The sequence below is a fragment of the Adiantum capillus-veneris genome, chromosome 21 (genome assembly GCF_014529385.1).
Source record: "Adiantum capillus-veneris isolate H3 chromosome 21, ASM1452938v2, whole genome shotgun sequence".
In the NCBI taxonomy this organism is placed as follows: Eukaryota; Viridiplantae; Streptophyta; class Polypodiopsida; order Polypodiales; family Pteridaceae; genus Adiantum; species Adiantum capillus-veneris.
In genome coordinates, this window is record NC_140951.1 from 41154826 (window position 1) to 41172902 (window position 18077).

Here is an 18077-nt window from a genome sequence, read left to right on the forward strand (position 1 = left end):
TAAACTTCTACAAGCTGTCTCACTTCTATCGGGCTGAAATTCCCCTACTCTAACCCAATTTTGGCAGCATAACCACAGTAGAAGTCTCCACAGACAAAATCCAAGTAGACAGTGACTTTCCACGCACTTTAGAGCACTTTACAAAACCTTGCGAGAAATTACAGCACACTGAAATCTCTGTTTTTGGCCTCCAATTTGCACCAAAACACTTGTTCGGTGATTCCCTAGCTTCCCCGACGCTCTTGGGACCTATAGGCATCAAAACTGGCTAAAACCCTAAACCTGCAAAATATTACAGCAAGCTGTAATTCTCTGTTTTGCGCTCCGATTCGCGTGCCGGTCACTCTTGTGGGTAGCCCTCGAGCTCCCGCAGCTGTAGGGTCATTTGCTCTTTGAATTAGACGAGATTCCTCGGGGGAAAATCTCTCTAAATTTGTCCTGTACAAGCACCCAAGGCTTTCCAGAGGCTTCCCTGGCATTACCTTGCAGTTTAGGTGCAAAACCCTAAACTTGCAAAAAAAGACAGCAGGTTGTAACTCCCTGTTTCGCATCATTTTGAGCGGAGCAAACATGTCTACGTGTGTCTTAGAAGCTCCCGCACGCAATGGGACAGTTCCCCTGTAAATTGGACAAGTTTTCATGCGATAAAATTCTCTGATTTCACATTTCTTCGCGATGGAATTGTGCGTACCTGGAGGGGATTAACAATTAACTAATCCGGTTCTTGTATAAAAGGCTCTTGCCTTGGCAAACGCACATAAAACCCCCAGAATTGTACATGGTCATCTGAGAAGCCCAACTAGAGGGGCATTGCCATATGTGCAAAGGGGGGAGAGAGATGCATGAGAGAAAATCATTGCGTTGCATGAGACCAGGGAGAAGGCAAGCTTTCCATTAAAGCTGTGATCACCTGCACCCACTACTCACACACACTGCAGTCACTTATGATCAAAAATCAGCCCCAGCCTCCATTTTGGGCGCCCCCTCTTGGAATGAGATACTTTGGACCATGTGTTGACCTACAGGTTGCTCTCCTACTGCCATGTGTCCACTTTGCTCCTTTTGGTTTAATTCCTAGTACCCACCGACTTATAAAGTTCTGTCGCGGGGCCTAAATGACTTTAACTGAGTCTAACTACTTCTTTACTAGTCGGATTCGAGTGCCGATCAGCCCAACCATCTCGTGGTTGCCTAGCCTTGACTCTTGCGGATGAAACTCTCGGCCAACGACCATTTCACATTGGCAACGCAATGTCCGGGCATGTTAGGTGCAGCGGAATGAATGTTGTATTTTCTCAAGATTAGTGATCTTTATTGCTCAAGGTTCCTTTTAGTTCTTAGGGAAAGAGAGAGCTTTCCGTCTTATGGAGAGTGCTATGATCACGAACAAAGTGAGTGGATATTGTGCGTGCAAGTGAATGAGACTGAGAGAAGGAGAGAGAAGAGATACGACACCCGAGAGGTTTTAAAACCCTCCTCCGAAGGCCCCACTCTCGTCGGCGAGAGTGGTCTATTCTTTGATTGCACAAAGGTGTACAATGCGTATGCAATGGACTATGCAACTTGGTCTATGCCGATGACGACGACGACGACGATGGCTGAAATCTGGGATCTTCTTGATGCTGAATTTTTGGGACTGTTTCGGTGGCTGAAAATGACTGTTTTGGCTGCGTTTTTCGAGGCTAATCTTGGGGGATCATCTGCAACCGAATGGGGGAATCTGCTAATGTTCTGCTGCTGAAAACCTGCGCTTTTATCCCTGCTGAAACTGATGATAAAAAACGCTGATTGCTGAAACTGAAAACGCTGAGATTTGCTGCAGGTTGCTGGCGTTTTTGGATGAAAAACGCTGGCTGAAGTGCTGGCGTTTTTATGGCTGAAAACGCTGGACTGAGGGCTGCTTGGGCAATCATGCAAGGGAAGGGAAGTGGGGGAAACTGCTGTGGTAGGAATCGCCAAGGCAAGGGATAGAGATGGCGAGGATCTACTGCGCGAGGGGGGTTCTGCTGAGAAGTTGCCCGTTGAGCGGGAAGCTCCCGCTGCCTCTTCTGCCAGAAAGTGTGAACTTTGGTTTGCTTATATTAACTTAGCAATATTGCCCTACCTACTTTTGTTGGAAAGTCACTTAAAAATAATAAGTGAAAATACCAATAAATAGGAAAATAGGCTAAATGCACTGGAAAATTCCCCTAACTGATGCTAATGGATTCTGATGGGAATTCCGATGATCATGCTGTGTGCAACCGGAGGATATGCATCTATGCTAAGTGACTGGATATGCACGGTCTACGAATAGACTCACAAAAGTGCCAGATCACTGCTAATCTAAAATGACTGGACTAGTTGAACCCTGTTGTGGTGTAGCTTGTCCACAGACACATAGGGTTGGGATGTGTCACGTGACAGGGCATTTGTGATTTTAACAAGAGGGTCCCAAAAATTAAATAAAAATCAAGGGAAAGAAACCAATAAATATATATAGTAGTTGTCACGAGCATTTCCATTGCCCGAGCGAAAAAAAAACGTGCAAAGTAGAATTTTGAGCGAAGGTGACCAAAACTCTAATATTCTACCGTCATAAAAGAAATCAAATAATCACACAAAGTATGGCTAAAACATTCGGAGAGATGAGAGACTATGTATTGCTATAAAAATGTTAGCAAGTAGTTTCATCAAAAAATTGCTAGTGACCACAAGATTCCTACAATGAGCCCACACAAAAGATGAAAGATGAATTACTTTTAGAAGCTATATATTTTTGATTTCTACAAAAAATAGGATATTACAAGCACCAATAGACAACATTGTCTTGATAGTGTTACATGAAATTATTAAAAGAACATGTATAGAAAACATAAGTCCGAGCTCAAAACAAAAGAATTTTTATTGAAAATGAAGGATCCATGTGCCTCATATGGATAGCCGTTTCTAGGGTTTTTGACGATTCTGGACGCAACCATGTGGCCAAAATTGTGAAATTCCATCGGGAAACTACCCAAAAAATGAGGCATATGGATAGTCGTTTCTAGCGTTTTGGGACATTCCGAACGCAACGGTGTGGTCAAAATTATCAAATTCTAGCAACTACAAGAATCTAGATTAGCCCAAAGCTTTTTTGAATCTTTTTTCTCTATAATAAAATGTACAGATATTTACTTTCAAGGTTTTTAGGACATCTCAATGCCATGATCTTTTCTAGGATTATGGACATTTTCAAACACTGTGACAGATTAAAATTATCAATAATTATCTCTCACATAATATTATAATAATAAAGTCTCTATGATTTGACACAAAATACCTTGCAAGGTTTTAGGTCACGTCCTCATTTCTTTTGTTAAGTGTTAGAACAAAGTGTATCCACAGAATATAAAAGTGAGATCAAAGTGTAATTTTCTATTGTTAGTTTATATTTCACTATAAATTGAAGTGAAATATTTTTAAAATATACTTTATTGCAAATTGGATTCTATATTGCATTCTTTATTGTCTCTAGAGAGATGGCTTATAAGTCATTATGCAAGAAAATCTCTTTACTGTCAGCATGCACATTAGTTATTACGAGTAGTCTCTACTCACCCCAAAGCAAGCTCGATGATTGGATTTCATGTCATGGTCTTGCAACATCTCTTCAATGGCAATATGACCATAAATTAAAATTGTGTTATTTACACCATCTTCCTTTTGTAAACAAGTGGACAAATCACGTTTTTCCGTCAATCTTTTCCTTGGATTAGATGTATGGCTCGCTCGATATTTTGTTTGCTCGGAAAAGGTCACTCGATGTTTGGTAAAACTCGGTCACAATCTCATGACAGTTCTTGACTTCTGCTCTTCCTCTTCCCGGAGAGTTTTCATCTGTTCTTTGATCTTCTCGAGCTCCTTAATCATTTAGGGTTGGATTTCTCCCTCCTTTCCAAGAATACTTTTACTCTTACAAGCTGCCAGTTCTCCCTGAAGTTCTTCAATCAGTGTATCTTTTGCACTTATGCGTTTTTCCATATTTGATTTCTAGGACTCGCTAGCAGCAAAAGCCTCATCTAACCTTTTTTGCATCATAGCTTCCTTGCACCTCTACCCTCACAATAGCTTGCATCTCCCCTTTCAATGCCATGTACATCTCATCACGCTTACCGAGCATCTCTTTGTCTAGCTCTTTCCTCATATATGCATACATTGCATTTCTATAATTTTCCACAGTTGCATATATCTCTTTCTCAATGTCTCCCCTCATAAGGTTCAACGCCGTCTTAATCATCACCTGCACCCTCTCAAATATTAGGTCATCCTTTACCTTGTATGGTTTCTTTGCTCTGAGAGAACCAGGCGACAATGTGTTGTCTCTACTTTTCCTACTAAATGTAACCTTTGCTTTGGTGGGGTTTGATATGCATTTGGATCTCCGATATTGTCTGGTTGGTCGACCTTGGTGGAACGGATGCTAGTTGGACATAAGCAATATCTGTAAACACGCTGCAGGTTCTCTCTCAACAAAGACGAGGGGTTCCTGTGTAGGCCACAAGCATTTGCAGTATACTCTATCATTGTGAATGTCTCCAAAAGCTCAACCCCTGCTTGTATGAAGAAGCTCACCCCTGGCTTCCTCAATAAGTAGCCCGCCTCCTTGTAGAATAAGCAGGCAGGCCCTTTGCTTGCTTAAATAAACCCTTGCAATCGTCGTAAGAATTATATCAGTGAAGAGTGTACGATTTTGAACCTGTTGAATTGCAACCTTTGTGTAGCTTTACCCGTGCCAATCTACTACGCACACAAACGCTTGTCTCCACGTTACATTACTTCAATCCGCTCGTGAATTACCTGCGCACGTTGTTAGGCCAGAAGAGAGGTCGCGTTTGTGATTACTTCTACAAGTCGCTACGATTGTGTGTAAGAGAGAGGCGTGAAGCTTACAACTCAATAAGCCTACACACACGCGCGCGCGTGCACACACACACACACACACACACACAGAGAGAGAGAGAGAGAGAGAGAGAGAGAGAGAGAGAGAGAGAGAGAGAGAGAGAGAGAGAGAGAGAGAAATGAAATGTTATATTGATGTCTTCAAAAGGCCAAAGTGACCTATGAGACCAGAAAGTTACAATGTGGTGGATCTGATACAAAGTCAGAGTAACAAGACAGAATGACAAAATGACAAAATAAAATACTATGGAATCCTAAACTGCTAGGTGTGAACTAAGCATCTAAACAACTAGTTGGGATAGCTAGATATTGGAGATCCAGCATCGGTCGCTGGTGGATCTCATCAATCTCCTCCATGGTCAGTGGTCTGACCTGGCGTTGTGCATGTCGAGCCAAAGTGATCCGAATTCTCTGATGCAGCCTCCGTTGATGCTGTGTAGTCCTCTGCAGTCGTGGGCGTCTGGATCTCCCCAACTCAGTCGCTCGGTTGATCAGTGTGCCTCTGGTGTAAGGCGACGAGCTCTGCGGGCAAGCCCTCTCTCTCCCTCCCTCTATCTCTCTCACTCTCTCTCTCTCTCTACTCTCTACCCTCCTCCCTCCCTTATCCTCTCCCTCCCTCCTCACCCCGTGCTCTCCCTCTCTCTTACTCCCATGGTGGGACCCCCCCCCCCTCTCCTCTCCTCTCCCTCCCCCCCCCCCCCCCCCCCCCCCCCCCCCCTCGAATTTCGGCATCAGGTGGCCCCGCCTTCTCCCTCTCACGCCCACACACCTACCCCGGCCGTCACGGGCGCTTGGAACCACACACACCATTCTCTCCCTCCCTCATCACCCTCTCCCTCTCTCCTCGCGCTCGTCTGTAGACACCCCGTCGTTGTTCTCTCTCTCGCTTATCCAGACACACACACACACGCAGACGCTCTCCACACCCTCAACCTCTCCCTCCCTCACCACCTCACAAAATCTCACTCTCTCTCTTGCGTGTTAGGAAATAAGACGTAGCTAAATAGATAATTGAGTAGATTACTTAATGGAGAGAGATAGATTTCACACACAAGAGATTATAGAGTAGAGAGAGAGAGAGAGAGACTGGCTAGTCTCTCCTCTCATCAGGCTCTCTCTGTGTCTGCGCAGCTCGAGCAAAAACAAACCCAGGCATCTTTGATCCTCGTACCGCATGACTCTAGAGAATGGTCCAAAGCCCTCTCTGAACAAGCAATGGAAGCGGCCTCGTATCTCGTAGCAGACGGGGCAGTGGCATGTGTAGTGCAACTCTGTCTCAGGCTCGATGTCACACAGTGGGCATGTCCTGGCCTCTGCTGGTACTCTGCTGTATCTCCCAGTCTTTATCCCAGTCTTTATCTACAGCTAGTGTGAAGATGTGCGTATCTGGCCAATAGCACATCGTATCCCATGAGACAAGTGGGTGTTCATGTATCTGGGCTTCGTCACAAAACCATCCTCCGTAAGCTGGAGGAGATGCTCTCTGTAGAAAGCCATCTTCGTGCCCAGCTCCTGTACTGGCTGTATCCATGTCCTCTTGGTGTCTAGCTGAGTCAAGTCCTGGCGAATAAGCCTGGTGATCTCGGACTCTGTAAGAGTCAGAGAGGGCGCATCCAGTGAGTATTGGAAGGGAGGCAATCTGTCTATGCTGAACCCATGCGCCTGAAACCATGATGTCATCTCCCCATACCAACATGCTGTATCTCCCTGCATGGCTAACTGTCGAGAGGACTCAAGTGCAAGGCGTGCATATCTATCTCTGGGAAGTTCCAACATGCGGTGTATGAAGGAGACAGATCTGGTGAGCGCCTCAACCACTAGTGGGGGGGCAGCCAGCTCTGCTCGTACAATAGCACGTGATACTGAAGCATTGGCTCTAATGAGCCGCGAGATCATAGAGACCAGAGGCTTCTCCATGTCCCCCCATCCATCACTGCGGCCTGTCCTCCCGTGATGATCGAGTGAGGGTCCCCAAATTTCAGCTCCATAAAGCAATGCAGTAGCCACCAAAGTGTCAAAGAGCCAGAGCTTTGTCCAAGGCTCCTGAAACTGAACCTGTGAACACATCCTTTCCAATCTGCCTAATGCTGCATGGGCTCTGGTCAATCTAGTCTCTGCTGCCCTCCTCAATGAAAATGCTGGCCCACTAAAAACCACTCCAAGGTAAGTGTAAGCATCTGTATACTCCACCTTCTCTTGGCTGCATGTGAATGCGGGCGCTGACCTCCTGATCCACTATGGGGTGGTATTAAATACCATGACCTTGGTTTTACCAAGGTTGACGGACAAACCACTTTCCTGGGCAAATCTATGCAAAGCATCCAAGTGACGTTGCATCCCGTCCGGAGAGTCGGAGATCAACACAATATCATCAGCATATAACAATAGTGGAATCCATGTCCCTGCCAGCTGTGCACCTCGATCACCATCTCTCTCAATGTAGTCAGAAACCTCATCCACATACATACCAAATAGAGTAGGAGAGAGCGGGCAGCCCTGCTTCACCCCAATAGTGGAGTAAACCGGTGTGGATAGACCCTCTGGGGTGCGTACATGCCCCACTACTGACCTGAGAGAGAGAGAGACAGAGAGAGAGATGTTAAAGTTTTAGCATCTCAAGTGAATAGTCCAATGTGATCCCGATATTTTATTTTGGCTTTAGGTATTTATTTTACTTATTTGTCAGAGTCGTGGGTAGGGCAATTTTCTGAGGGAAGTATATTAGCACACCCAGCCCCCATTGTATAATTCATTGCTGAGTTGGTTGGTTCGGCCGGGTCTCACTCTCTCTTTCTCTCTCTCGTGTATTCTCTCCCACTAATTGTACGCTTCCGCATTGCCAACTTTGACATGGTATCAGAGCTTCGTGATCTCTGATTGTGAGTGGAGAGCACGGAAGAAGAGGAAAGGAGCCGTTGAAGACGAGAAGCAGTGGAGCATCGACAACCTTGGCGTCCAAAATAGGCTTTTTAAAAGGCAGGCTAAATCGGAATTTTTTTGGTTATAGCGTTTTCCAACGCAATGCATAGGGAAGCCTCCATCGGCAGCGTTCTGAAACGCTAGGAGGCGGAGTCTCTTGTTGGCAGAGCTACTAGGTCCTTGACGTTGCTTTTTGATACGCAATGGACAGTTTTACACGACCTTGGCAGCTATTGCAGCAGCGTTTTGAGACGTATACAAGGGTGCATGTAACAGACTTGGACACTCCAAGTCAAGAATCAACCGCGACAACACCAAATAACCACTTCAAAACAATTCACAGATCACAATAGATTTGCATTGGCCCGGCGGAGTTCCGTGCCTAGAGATATTGGCCCCAAAGACTGGCGCCCCTTTCGGTATTTCTTTTTGTATTAATCAATCATCAAAGTACAAGAGAGCGGTAGGGTTTCACTCTCAGACTCTGCGTCTAGATGCTCTGAGAAGTGAGGCCCTCACCACTAATTTAAAGGTTACAAGGGATGCCCAAAAGCAGAGCCCCAAAAGCTTCAAATCAAAAGCAATTGCTCTCTCTCTCTCACAGAGAGTCAAAACATGAAAGCAAAAGCATTCTCTCTCTTTCTCATTTAAGTAGAGAAAAAGCGAAATTTGCGATCGCTCATCATTTTCCAAAAAAAAAAAAAAAAAATAAAAAAAAAAATCCGCCTCCGCGATTTCCGGAAATTAGGGTTTCTGGCAAAAATTAGGGTTTGCAGGAATTTTAGGGCTTCTGCTGTCCGCTACGTCATCACTTTGTGACATACCCCCCTCTTGAAAGCATTGTAATCGACCGCGATTACGCCTGCAAAACCGACAAAAGCCATAAACCGTCTTAGCAAACACTGACTGTTAGTACCTACGTACTAGGAACACACATCTAGCACATGTACAAAATCGACAGTCACATCACAGGACATCACATGACATTCAACATTCATTCGGATCTTAGACCATGATTTATCGGCAATGTAGCTAGCAATCACATCTAGGTCCAATCGGGACCTCATCGATGTCGGATTGACTAACCCCTATTGCAACCATGTCTATTCGAGATCAATCAGACCAAAATGCTGCAGTCATTTCGGCTATCAGTTCCTGCACTCACAAGAAGTCAAGAACAAATCAGTATCATAATCAGGAATTCCATTTCATAAAGTCATCCAGCAGAATATTGTCAGCTCTCAGTATCCCTGAAGCTCAAAGAGACATCAGTGACTTTAGTATCAAAATCGAGGCATCTGTTGACAAAGGAGTGGAGTGACTCCTCTCTTGTGCATCCCACTGCACCAGATCTCCGGCCAAGCTGAATTCTGGGTTCCGTTTGGAGTAGACTATGCTAAACCAAAACATCGAGGTAAAGTTTCACAATCCGAGGAGTATCTGCTAGGTCCTCCTCCTCCCTCCACTTTGCATCAAATGCAGGAAAGTTCTTGAACTTAATCAAGAACCGCCTTCGGACTTTACCTTTCTTCGTATCATTATGTGCCAAAATCTGTTCAGGAACAAGGATCTCCTCGTTTTCTTCCACTTTGGGTTGCTCATCAGGCTCCCCATCATCAGGCACATCACCCTTAACAGGTTTCAAGAGACTCACATGCAATGCATTGTGAATCCTCCAAGTATCTGGCAGTTTCAATCGGAAGGAGACATCATTTATCTTGTCAGTAATCTGGAAAGGTCCGTAGTATCACATACTAAGCTTTGGAAAAAGCCTCTCCTTTCCCTTTTTCTTTCTTAGGCGTGCCTTCTCAAAAGTAAGAGCACCCAATCATCCTCCTTCAGTTTCCAGTCGCGACGATGGCGATCCGCTGCCTTTTTTTGTCGTTCTTGAGACTTCTGCAAAGTCTCGCGAACCTTGGCAAAAGCCGTATCCAAGTCTCGCGAATATTCATCCGCTTCAAATTTCTAATCTTTCGTCCTCAGGAAGGATGGAACCTTCGCAATAGTTTCAACAATCTCACATGGCGTCTTCCCCGTCGAAGAGTGTATCGTGTTATTGTAGGCAAATTCCACCAAAGGTAAGTTCTTTTCCCATTGAGTCTTCTGATGCGAGATACAAGACTTCAATAAATCTAAAATCACTGAATTGGCAATCTCAGATTGCCCGTCAGTCTGCAAGTGGAACGATGACGAGAATTGCAACCGCGTGCCAATGTTCTCCCAAATTGCCTTCTAAAACAAACTCATAAATCTGTGGTCGGTAGGTCTTCAAACTTGACGCGCTTCTTCAATTTCTTTGCCTTGTCAAATGTCGACCGACGACCCAAATATCCCGGGAAGTCAGTGCCTTTCTTTTGCTTTTTGCCGTGCTTTTTGGCTTTCTTTTGCGTGTCAAAAAGCTGAGCAATCCGTGCATCAACCACGTTCTCCAGTTCCTGCTCCGTATATTTTCTTGGAGGCAGAAGGTTTCTTGAGAGCGGGTTTCGGGAGTGGTGTTGTGGTTCTCTGCCACTCCATCTGTACCTCTTCCAAAGAGGTCTGGTTCATATATTTTGCCATCTTCGGGTCCTTGGCAAAATTGAGCATCATCTTTGTTGCATCGCTGATCAACTGGCGACGCTCTATCTCTCGCCGCTCCGCCTAAGTAGGCCAAGGCGGGCCATACTCTCTGCCTGAATCTTCGTTGTGATCCCAGCGCGCATCTCCAGATGCAGAAGGAGTCGACTGATCATTGCCTGAAGCCATAGGTGCCGCGGAAAAAAAATTCGGGGATCGGATTTCCCGTAAAAGAGAAATCGGCCGTGCTCTGATACCACTGTAACAGACTTGGACACTCCAAGTCAAGAATCAACCGCGACAACACCAAATAACCACTTCAAAACAATTCACAGATCACAATAGATTTGCACTGGCCCGGCGGAGTTCCGTGCCTAGAGATATTGGCCCCAAAGACTGGCGCCCCTTTCGGTATTTCTTTTTGTATTAATCAATCATCAAAGTACAAGAGAGCGATAGGGTTTTACTCTCAGACTCTGCGTCCAGATGCTCTGAGAAGTGAGGCCCTCACCACTAATTTAAAGGTTACAAGGGATGCCCAAAAGCAGAGCGCCAAAAGCTTCAAATCAAAAGCAATTGCTCTCTCTCTCTCACAGAGAGTCAAAACATGAAAGCAAAAGCATTCTCTCTCTCTTTCTCATTTAAGTAGAGAAAAAGCGAAATTTGCGTCGCTCATCATTTTCCAAATTTTTTTTAAAAAAAAACAATCCGCCTCCGCGATTTCCGGAAATTAGGGTTTCTGGCAAAAATTAGGGTTTGCAGGAATTTTAGGGTTTCTGGCAGAAATTAGGGTTTCTGCTGTCCGCCACGTCATCACTTTGTGACAGTGCACCGTAAGTTACCAACTCCCCACACACGCCACGACCTTAGAAAATGGACACAAAGTGGGCACTTCCCACGATCACTCCACAAGAGAAAAACCTCACAAGACCGGGCATCCAAGACATTGGTCTTAAGCATGCAAGACATTGGTCTTAGGCCAACTGATTCTCCTTTGTGTTACATTATCATGCTCTCAGGAGATTTTTTCGAGTAGAGGGCTACCGACCTTGGATAACATAAGACTTTGGACAGGCGTTTTATTGTTTTCTTAAATGCTACTGTGTCTTGAATAGCTGTGGTGAGATTGTTAGACTATTTTCTTGTGATAAGTTGAAGGTGTGTTGGTCTTGTGGGGCAAAAATTAACATTCTAAAGGCTACATCTTATGGAATTAGAATGTGAGTGCTTGAACAGGTGTCAAAGCCACTTTTCTACTGGCTGTTGCATTTTTGGAGATTCTTCGTTTCAATTGCAATGGAGGTATCTTAAAAGTCAAGAGAAATGGGGAGAAAAGAAGTGCTTTTTCTTGTGTTTTTGAGTACCTGGAGAAGCCCAATTTGCCACCATCCATTCATCAGTGTTTGATGGCTATTGTCCACAGGGCATTTGATGCCTCCTTGGTTTGGTTGGTATGTCTTTTAAAACTGTTTTGCAAGTTCTGTCCCAGGTTGTCAAGAACAATAGCTATGTTAACATCCTGAAAAGCTAATTAGTATCATTCTTTCGGGTGCAAGGCTGAAAGGCTTATTGTTAGTGGAGTGGCAGCGGTGGAAAAAGATATGGTGATTGTCACTCATACCTGTTTTTTGATATCGAAGTTGAAACACAGAGATGAGAGGGTGTGTGATTTATCTTGCAAGTTCCTGAACCAGATCAAATCCAAATATCGACAGGTTTTATGTTGGTATATTGAAGATTTCTTATGGCTGCAAGAATTGGACACAACTTAAGACTGTGTAAACTGTTATCTATAGGTTTTATGGCATCCATTGTGTGTGGATGCTTTGTTTGGTCTAGTTCAAACTCAACCTCAACCATCTTTAGATCCAGTAAGGGTGAGCTCCATGCAGTCTCTTATCAGAAATCAATTTTGTGTGTGGGTCACCCACTCTCTTGCAGTAGCTCCATGCACCACACAAGGGCTTTTGCAGGTAATTTTATAAAACGCTGAAGTCAGGCTAGTTCTTTTTGAATATATTTGCCAATACCTGATACTCTTATTATGCAACAATTTAGGAACGAATCCGCGTTGCTAATTCTTGGTCAAAAGGGTCTTACACAAGTGATCTTCTTCCAATACTGTCAGACATCAAATTGGAACCGGCAAGGACTGACGGGTTTGGCAACAGTATTTTGTCTGTGACAGTTCCTGCAGTGTCTGCAGCAGCAGCAGCTGCAACAGGAGCCAGAGAACATCTGACAAATTTGGGAAATCTGGAAGTGCTTTCCAATGGAATAGTGAGCGCAAATGTGAAATCGAGCTATATACACATTAATATCGGTGGTTTAACCTTTGGTCAGGGACACTTGCCTGATACCACAGCCGGATTATTACTTGAAGGCTCAAGGTCTAACAGTTTCAAGGAGAGGAAGTCTGAGAAGATTCTCTCTGCAAAAAATAAATTGAAAGAGAGACTAATTGCAAGCTTCTTGCAGCTTCTGCAACAGTTCATTTCATTGATAGAACGCGGAGCAACTATAGATACAGAAGCTTTTCGAGAGACTTGCTTAAGATCGGCAGCCTTTATTGTTTCAGAGTTGGTATTGTCCTTGCTTGTATGACTGCTCTTAAGTAGATTTGGGGTAGAGCATATATCATACAGTACTTGGTAGAGTGTGTTTGTAAAGCATACCTATGTTAGGAGTTTGTGTGTTTATGGCTGGGCATGTTTTATACAGTGCCGTGTAGAGTTAGCTGGAGGCATTTGAAAAGCATAGGTCTATGCCAGGAGTTTGTGTGTTCATGGCTAAGCATGTGAAAATGGGAGCAGGGGTTATGGGTTATTTCTATGAGTGTCAACACTCTAAATAAAGCACTAAAACGGCAACTTTATTTACTCAGGTAGATTTGTGTGTGTTTATGCAGGAACTCTGCAAAAATGGGGAAATGATGGAAGGGATTTCACAGCTTGTCCGTCTCTTGTGTTGGTGTCCAGCTTATATATGTTCACCTGAAGCCATGGGGACTGGAGTGTTTATCTGGACTTGGCTTGTATCAGCTGCACCTCATTTGAGCTCCCTTCTGTTAGCAGAGCTTGTAGATGCATGGTTATGGAGCATAGAAACTGGCCGTGGCTTATTTGCTTCAGGGCCTGGCAGCTCAGGGCCAAATGGGAAGTTAAGGCCGCATTTGTCACCAGGGGAGCCTGTCTCTTCCGGAGATAGAGATCCCGTGGAAGGGATAAAAGCTCATCGCATATGGTTAGGCTTCTTTTTTGATCGATTTGAGGTAAAACTTACTTGAATTTATTCCAAGAGCATGCAGGCATCTGTGAAAAAATTGCTGTGACTGTCAAAAGCATTTATGATAATACTGACCGTCTTTCTGCTTTTTGTGTAGGTTGTGAGACATGATAGTCTGGATCAGCTTTTTTTGATTGGGCGCTTGCTCCAAGGGTCATTAAAGAGACCTAACCACTTTTCATCTCATCCTGCTGCGACTGGTACTTTTTTCTCTCTGATGGTACTGGGATTAAGTTTTTGTGCATGCCAACTGCAAACGCGTCAAGCAAAGGGTGTGGACGTCTGGCTACTTGAGGATCGTATCTATTGGTAAGGAGTTTCATGTTTTCTTTACATCAACTTTTCTTGTGTAGTTCCAATCATGGAGACTGTTAATTCTGTTTCTTTATGGAAATTCATAACTATTGCTGGAAACTAAGGCAATTGGATCATGATTGAGGCATCACATTCACTCTAATAAGCTATATCTCATGGCATGCCTAGATGTTCTAGTTTTGTTTGAGGGTACTGTTAGTGCGTGATGTTGTTGGAGGAGCCACTTATCCGACAAAGTTGAAAGCTTTTTGATTCTTTAAGCAACACGCATCTCTGTGTATTGTGTCAACTGATCTCTGACAATGCGTCGCCCATCTCTCTCTAGAACCATCTTGTTTAAGATCTCTGTAAATTGGTTCATGAGTTCTCTATCTGTCTCTTGTCCTGCACCTTGGAACTTTGGATCCACCATGTACGTTGCCCCGTGTGTAAAGGAGAGGCATATGAATTCCACCTCGAGTTGCAAAGCGCATGGATTTCCTCGTATCGCTTTGCATCTAGCTCAAGCTGCTCAATCATGCGGTCCATTGCCTTATAAACCTTGCCAATGCAAGGGTCCGTGCCATCCACAACTCGAAGCAAATGAACCACCGGTTTTACCTGTGCGTTTAGACTCTTGAGCTCCTTCTAGAACTCAAGATCCTCTGCCTTCTCCTTGCACAAAATCCCTGCAACTGTCTTTGCATAGGGGGAGGTGGTGAACTCATCACTGATGAAGACTTGTCGGACCGCATTTTAACATTCAGAAAGCCTGCACACAAGAAGAAAGTTGAATGCAAAGCAGGTGTCTGAATACTTTAGAAGCACTTTGCCGCCCGACCTCTTGAGGTACTTGCTCCAAGTCAAGTTGTGATTGTTGATGAAAGTAACAATCTTCACTGCATAAGCAATGACCGGAGCGATCCATTCTAGCTTGCCGATGTCTTTTAGAAGGTTGTTCAAGCAGTGTGCCATGCAAAAGCACACAGTCACATGCGGATAGTGGCCCTCTACAATAGTTACTGCTGCCCTGCTTGATGCCTCCCCATCTGTGACAAAGGCCATCGCATGTTGCTCACCGAACGTTTCTATGGCGGCTATCGACTCTGTAGCAAGGACATTGGCGGAGTTGCCACTCTCGGTGGCATCATGAGAGTGCACAAAGTATATCTCTCCACTCGAGTATGCGACGAGGCCATGGATAGATCTCTTCCTTATATCGCTCCACCCGTTGGCAATGAGGGAAACGCCATGTTTTGCCCAAAGCCGTTGAATATTGAGTGTTGCTTGCTCCACGATCGTCTTCTCTTGATCGAGCAAAGTGGTTCGGAGAGCTTCTGAAGATGGCGGCACATAGCTGGTGCCGTACTCTCCTATCCGTTGCACCATAACTTTCCAATATTCCGATCTATTTCGACAACACATAGAAGAGGTTAGTATGATTATTTATAGTTTAAACTTTAGAGATCACAGTGGCGGAAACGACGATAACTGAAGAAATGAGAGAGAAGATCGATAAAGCTTACCGAGCCGCGACAAATGGGATATGGTCGTGGTAGTAGAATTGGGCTGCGGCAGTATCCACCTTTTCCTTCTTGTTTGGGTCCTAAGAGGTGGCAAGGGTCCTTTGGGGACGAATCGGACCTGATGAAGATCCACTAGCACTGGCACCGGCACCGGCACCGGCACCGGCACCGGGTAGAGAAGAAGAAGGGAAAATGAGGGTCTTTGGGTCGATTCCTTTGCGTGCGGGCTTGGCTTCATGGTTTGTCCTCACTTTATCATGCCCCCCTTTCCGCGTGTAAGAGCATAGTTTGCATGCTTATGCACGAGAACCTCCCACAGCCGACAAGGTGCCCTCCGAGGTCACTTCACCCACCATGACCATTCCTTCGCCTTTTGATTGTTGCCCGCCCTGAACGGACGGGGTTGTACGAGAAGAAGAGGCCATGAATTATCCGAGAGAGAGAGAGAGCTCGATCCTTGAGAGAAGAGCTTGAGAGAGAGAGGGCTTGAGAGAGGCTTGACTCCGTGAGAGCTTGAGATAGAAAGCTTGAGAGAGAGGCTTCACTTCTTGAGATCAAGGGGGAGAGAGCTTGGAGCCTTGAGGGCAAGCTCAAGGGAGAGAGCTTGGGTCCTTGGGAGCTTGAGCCTTGAGGGTAGAGCTTGAGAGCAAGGGGGAGAGAGCTTGAGAGCTTGAGGGTAGAGCTTGAGAGCAAGGGAGAGGGAGAGCCTTGAGGCTTGCTGGATTTGTGAAGGAAAGGGGTGAGGGGGGAGCAATTTATAAGGGGCTAGGGCTGCCAAAAAACAAACACCTTGGAAATCTAGGTCTCACAAAACTTGATTTCTGCCAAACATCAAAAACCCTCATAGTCATACATAGCCGCTCCCAAGTTGCTAGATCATTCCCATGCAACGTAGCATGACAACCTCCTATCCTGTCTGAGGGGTCCTCCAGCATGTTGAAGTCCCCTCCAACACATCATTGGGGTCCTCTAACATGTTGAAGTCCCCTCCAACACCCCGTTGCTTTGCATGCGGCAGAGACTCAACAAAATGAGACTAAAACTCTGCTCGTGCACTTGCCACATTGGGTGCATATAAAGAATCCGCAATAGTCATACATACACCTCCCTGGATACCTCTAGGTCCAAACAAAACGTCTCATAGCGACCACACAAAATCTGACCACATCGTCTAATGCGGCTCTCACACAAATGATGCTCCTGTAGCATAAGAATATCAATCTCACCACCCATAAGGCATCGCTAAAGCTCCCGAGGCAACCGACCCCTCTGACGCTGAAATTGGGGCCCTCCTAATCCCTTCTTATGCTCCTGTAGCATAAGAATATCAATCTCACCACCCATAAGGCATCGCTAAAGCTCCCGAGGCAACCGACCCCTCTGACGCTGAAACTGGGGCCCTCCTAATCCCTACACATTCCATGAGACGATCCTCATGGGGCCAGTGAGAGAAAACAGATGCTGCAACAGCAAACCACCTCGCTATCTTTGAGGCCTGTTTGGATGGGGAGTAATCCGCATCCGAGCGACCTCTAGACAAGCGCGTCTAGAGTGACTGTCCCACCCAATCCCAGGCCGAGCGTGAAGCCCGTAGGGCTACATCCTCTGTCCAAGAATCCTCATGTACAAATACATAGCAAGGAGGGCTCTGAGTGTCAGCAAAAAAATGCACCACAATGTGCCTACAACCTACTGTATCCGGCGGTGTCACGTTGAACTTGGCTAAAGGCCAAAGTGTCTGTACCAGATCTGTCACCCCTAGGTCCCTGTATGGTGTGAGAACTCAGTGGCCTGGATCTGGAGCCAGTCAAGAACCGTGTGCAGGGTCCATTCTATAGGATCCGTGCCGCACAGCGGAAAGGAGAAACCTACCGCTGTATCCAGAGCCTCAATGCCTCGAGCTGCTAGGAAGAGGACATGGACTCGAAAGCAAGCCTCGTCCAGGTCGAGAGAAGAATCACCTAGACTCGTGTGAAGCTGTAGTCGAAGAAGTCCCATCGTCTACGAATGTCAACGCTAGTCAAACCTCGAGGGATTGCTGCAAAAGGTGAAGTCTGAACTGGAAGTGGCGGCCTCAGATGGGGCTGTCCCTCCCGAGCCACGCGGCTCGTAGCGAAAGCACTACCAAGAGAACGCCTCGCTGCAGACGTGTGTCCAGTCCCCTGTGTCTGAGGAGGAGTGAGGGAGGGGTCGAGAGATGGAGTTGAGGGCCCCACTGGGGAGAGAGGAGGAGCGGGAGGTGGGGGTGAAGGTGGAGGAGGTGGAGCGGCAGCGTCTGAGGGAGGAGGGGAAGGCGGCGGAGCTGAAGTGGAGGGAGCTTCCTCCTGCTGAAGGGGGTCAAAACGGTTCCCCGTTGGAATCCAATGCTGCTGAGCTGCAGGAGGTTGGCCACCAGGGGGAGCAGTGTGGCGAGCCCGTACCTGTCGGCGGCGGCCAGACATCTGCTACCAACTGTCAGTTGTCTGATCGCCGGCCTCTGTCGAGGTACCAGCCTGTGTGTCCCGAGTCTTTGGCTGTTGGGCATGCTCAACCTTGGGAGGGTGCGTATGTGCTGTGGGTCGAGATCTCCTACGAGGA

At 45.9% G+C, this 18077-nt stretch overlaps 1 protein-coding gene across 2 annotated transcripts in view; it reads left to right on the forward strand.

Moving 5' to 3' along the window:
* LOC147430839 (Phosphatidylinositol 3- and 4-kinase family protein) overlaps positions 1–18077 on the forward strand; it is a 71854-nt gene that overhangs the window by 6115 nt on the left and 47662 nt on the right. For both annotated transcript variants that reach the window (XM_086493379.1, XM_086493380.1), the window contains exons 9-14: positions 11632–11846; positions 11952–12110; positions 12192–12368; positions 12454–12978; positions 13304–13666; positions 13778–13989. In XM_086493379.1, the coding sequence (XP_086349505.1) occupies positions 11632–11846; positions 11952–12110; positions 12192–12368; positions 12454–12978; positions 13304–13666; positions 13778–13989 (1651 nt within the window). The remainder of the gene's footprint in view (positions 1–11631; positions 11847–11951; positions 12111–12191; positions 12369–12453; positions 12979–13303; positions 13667–13777; positions 13990–18077) is intronic.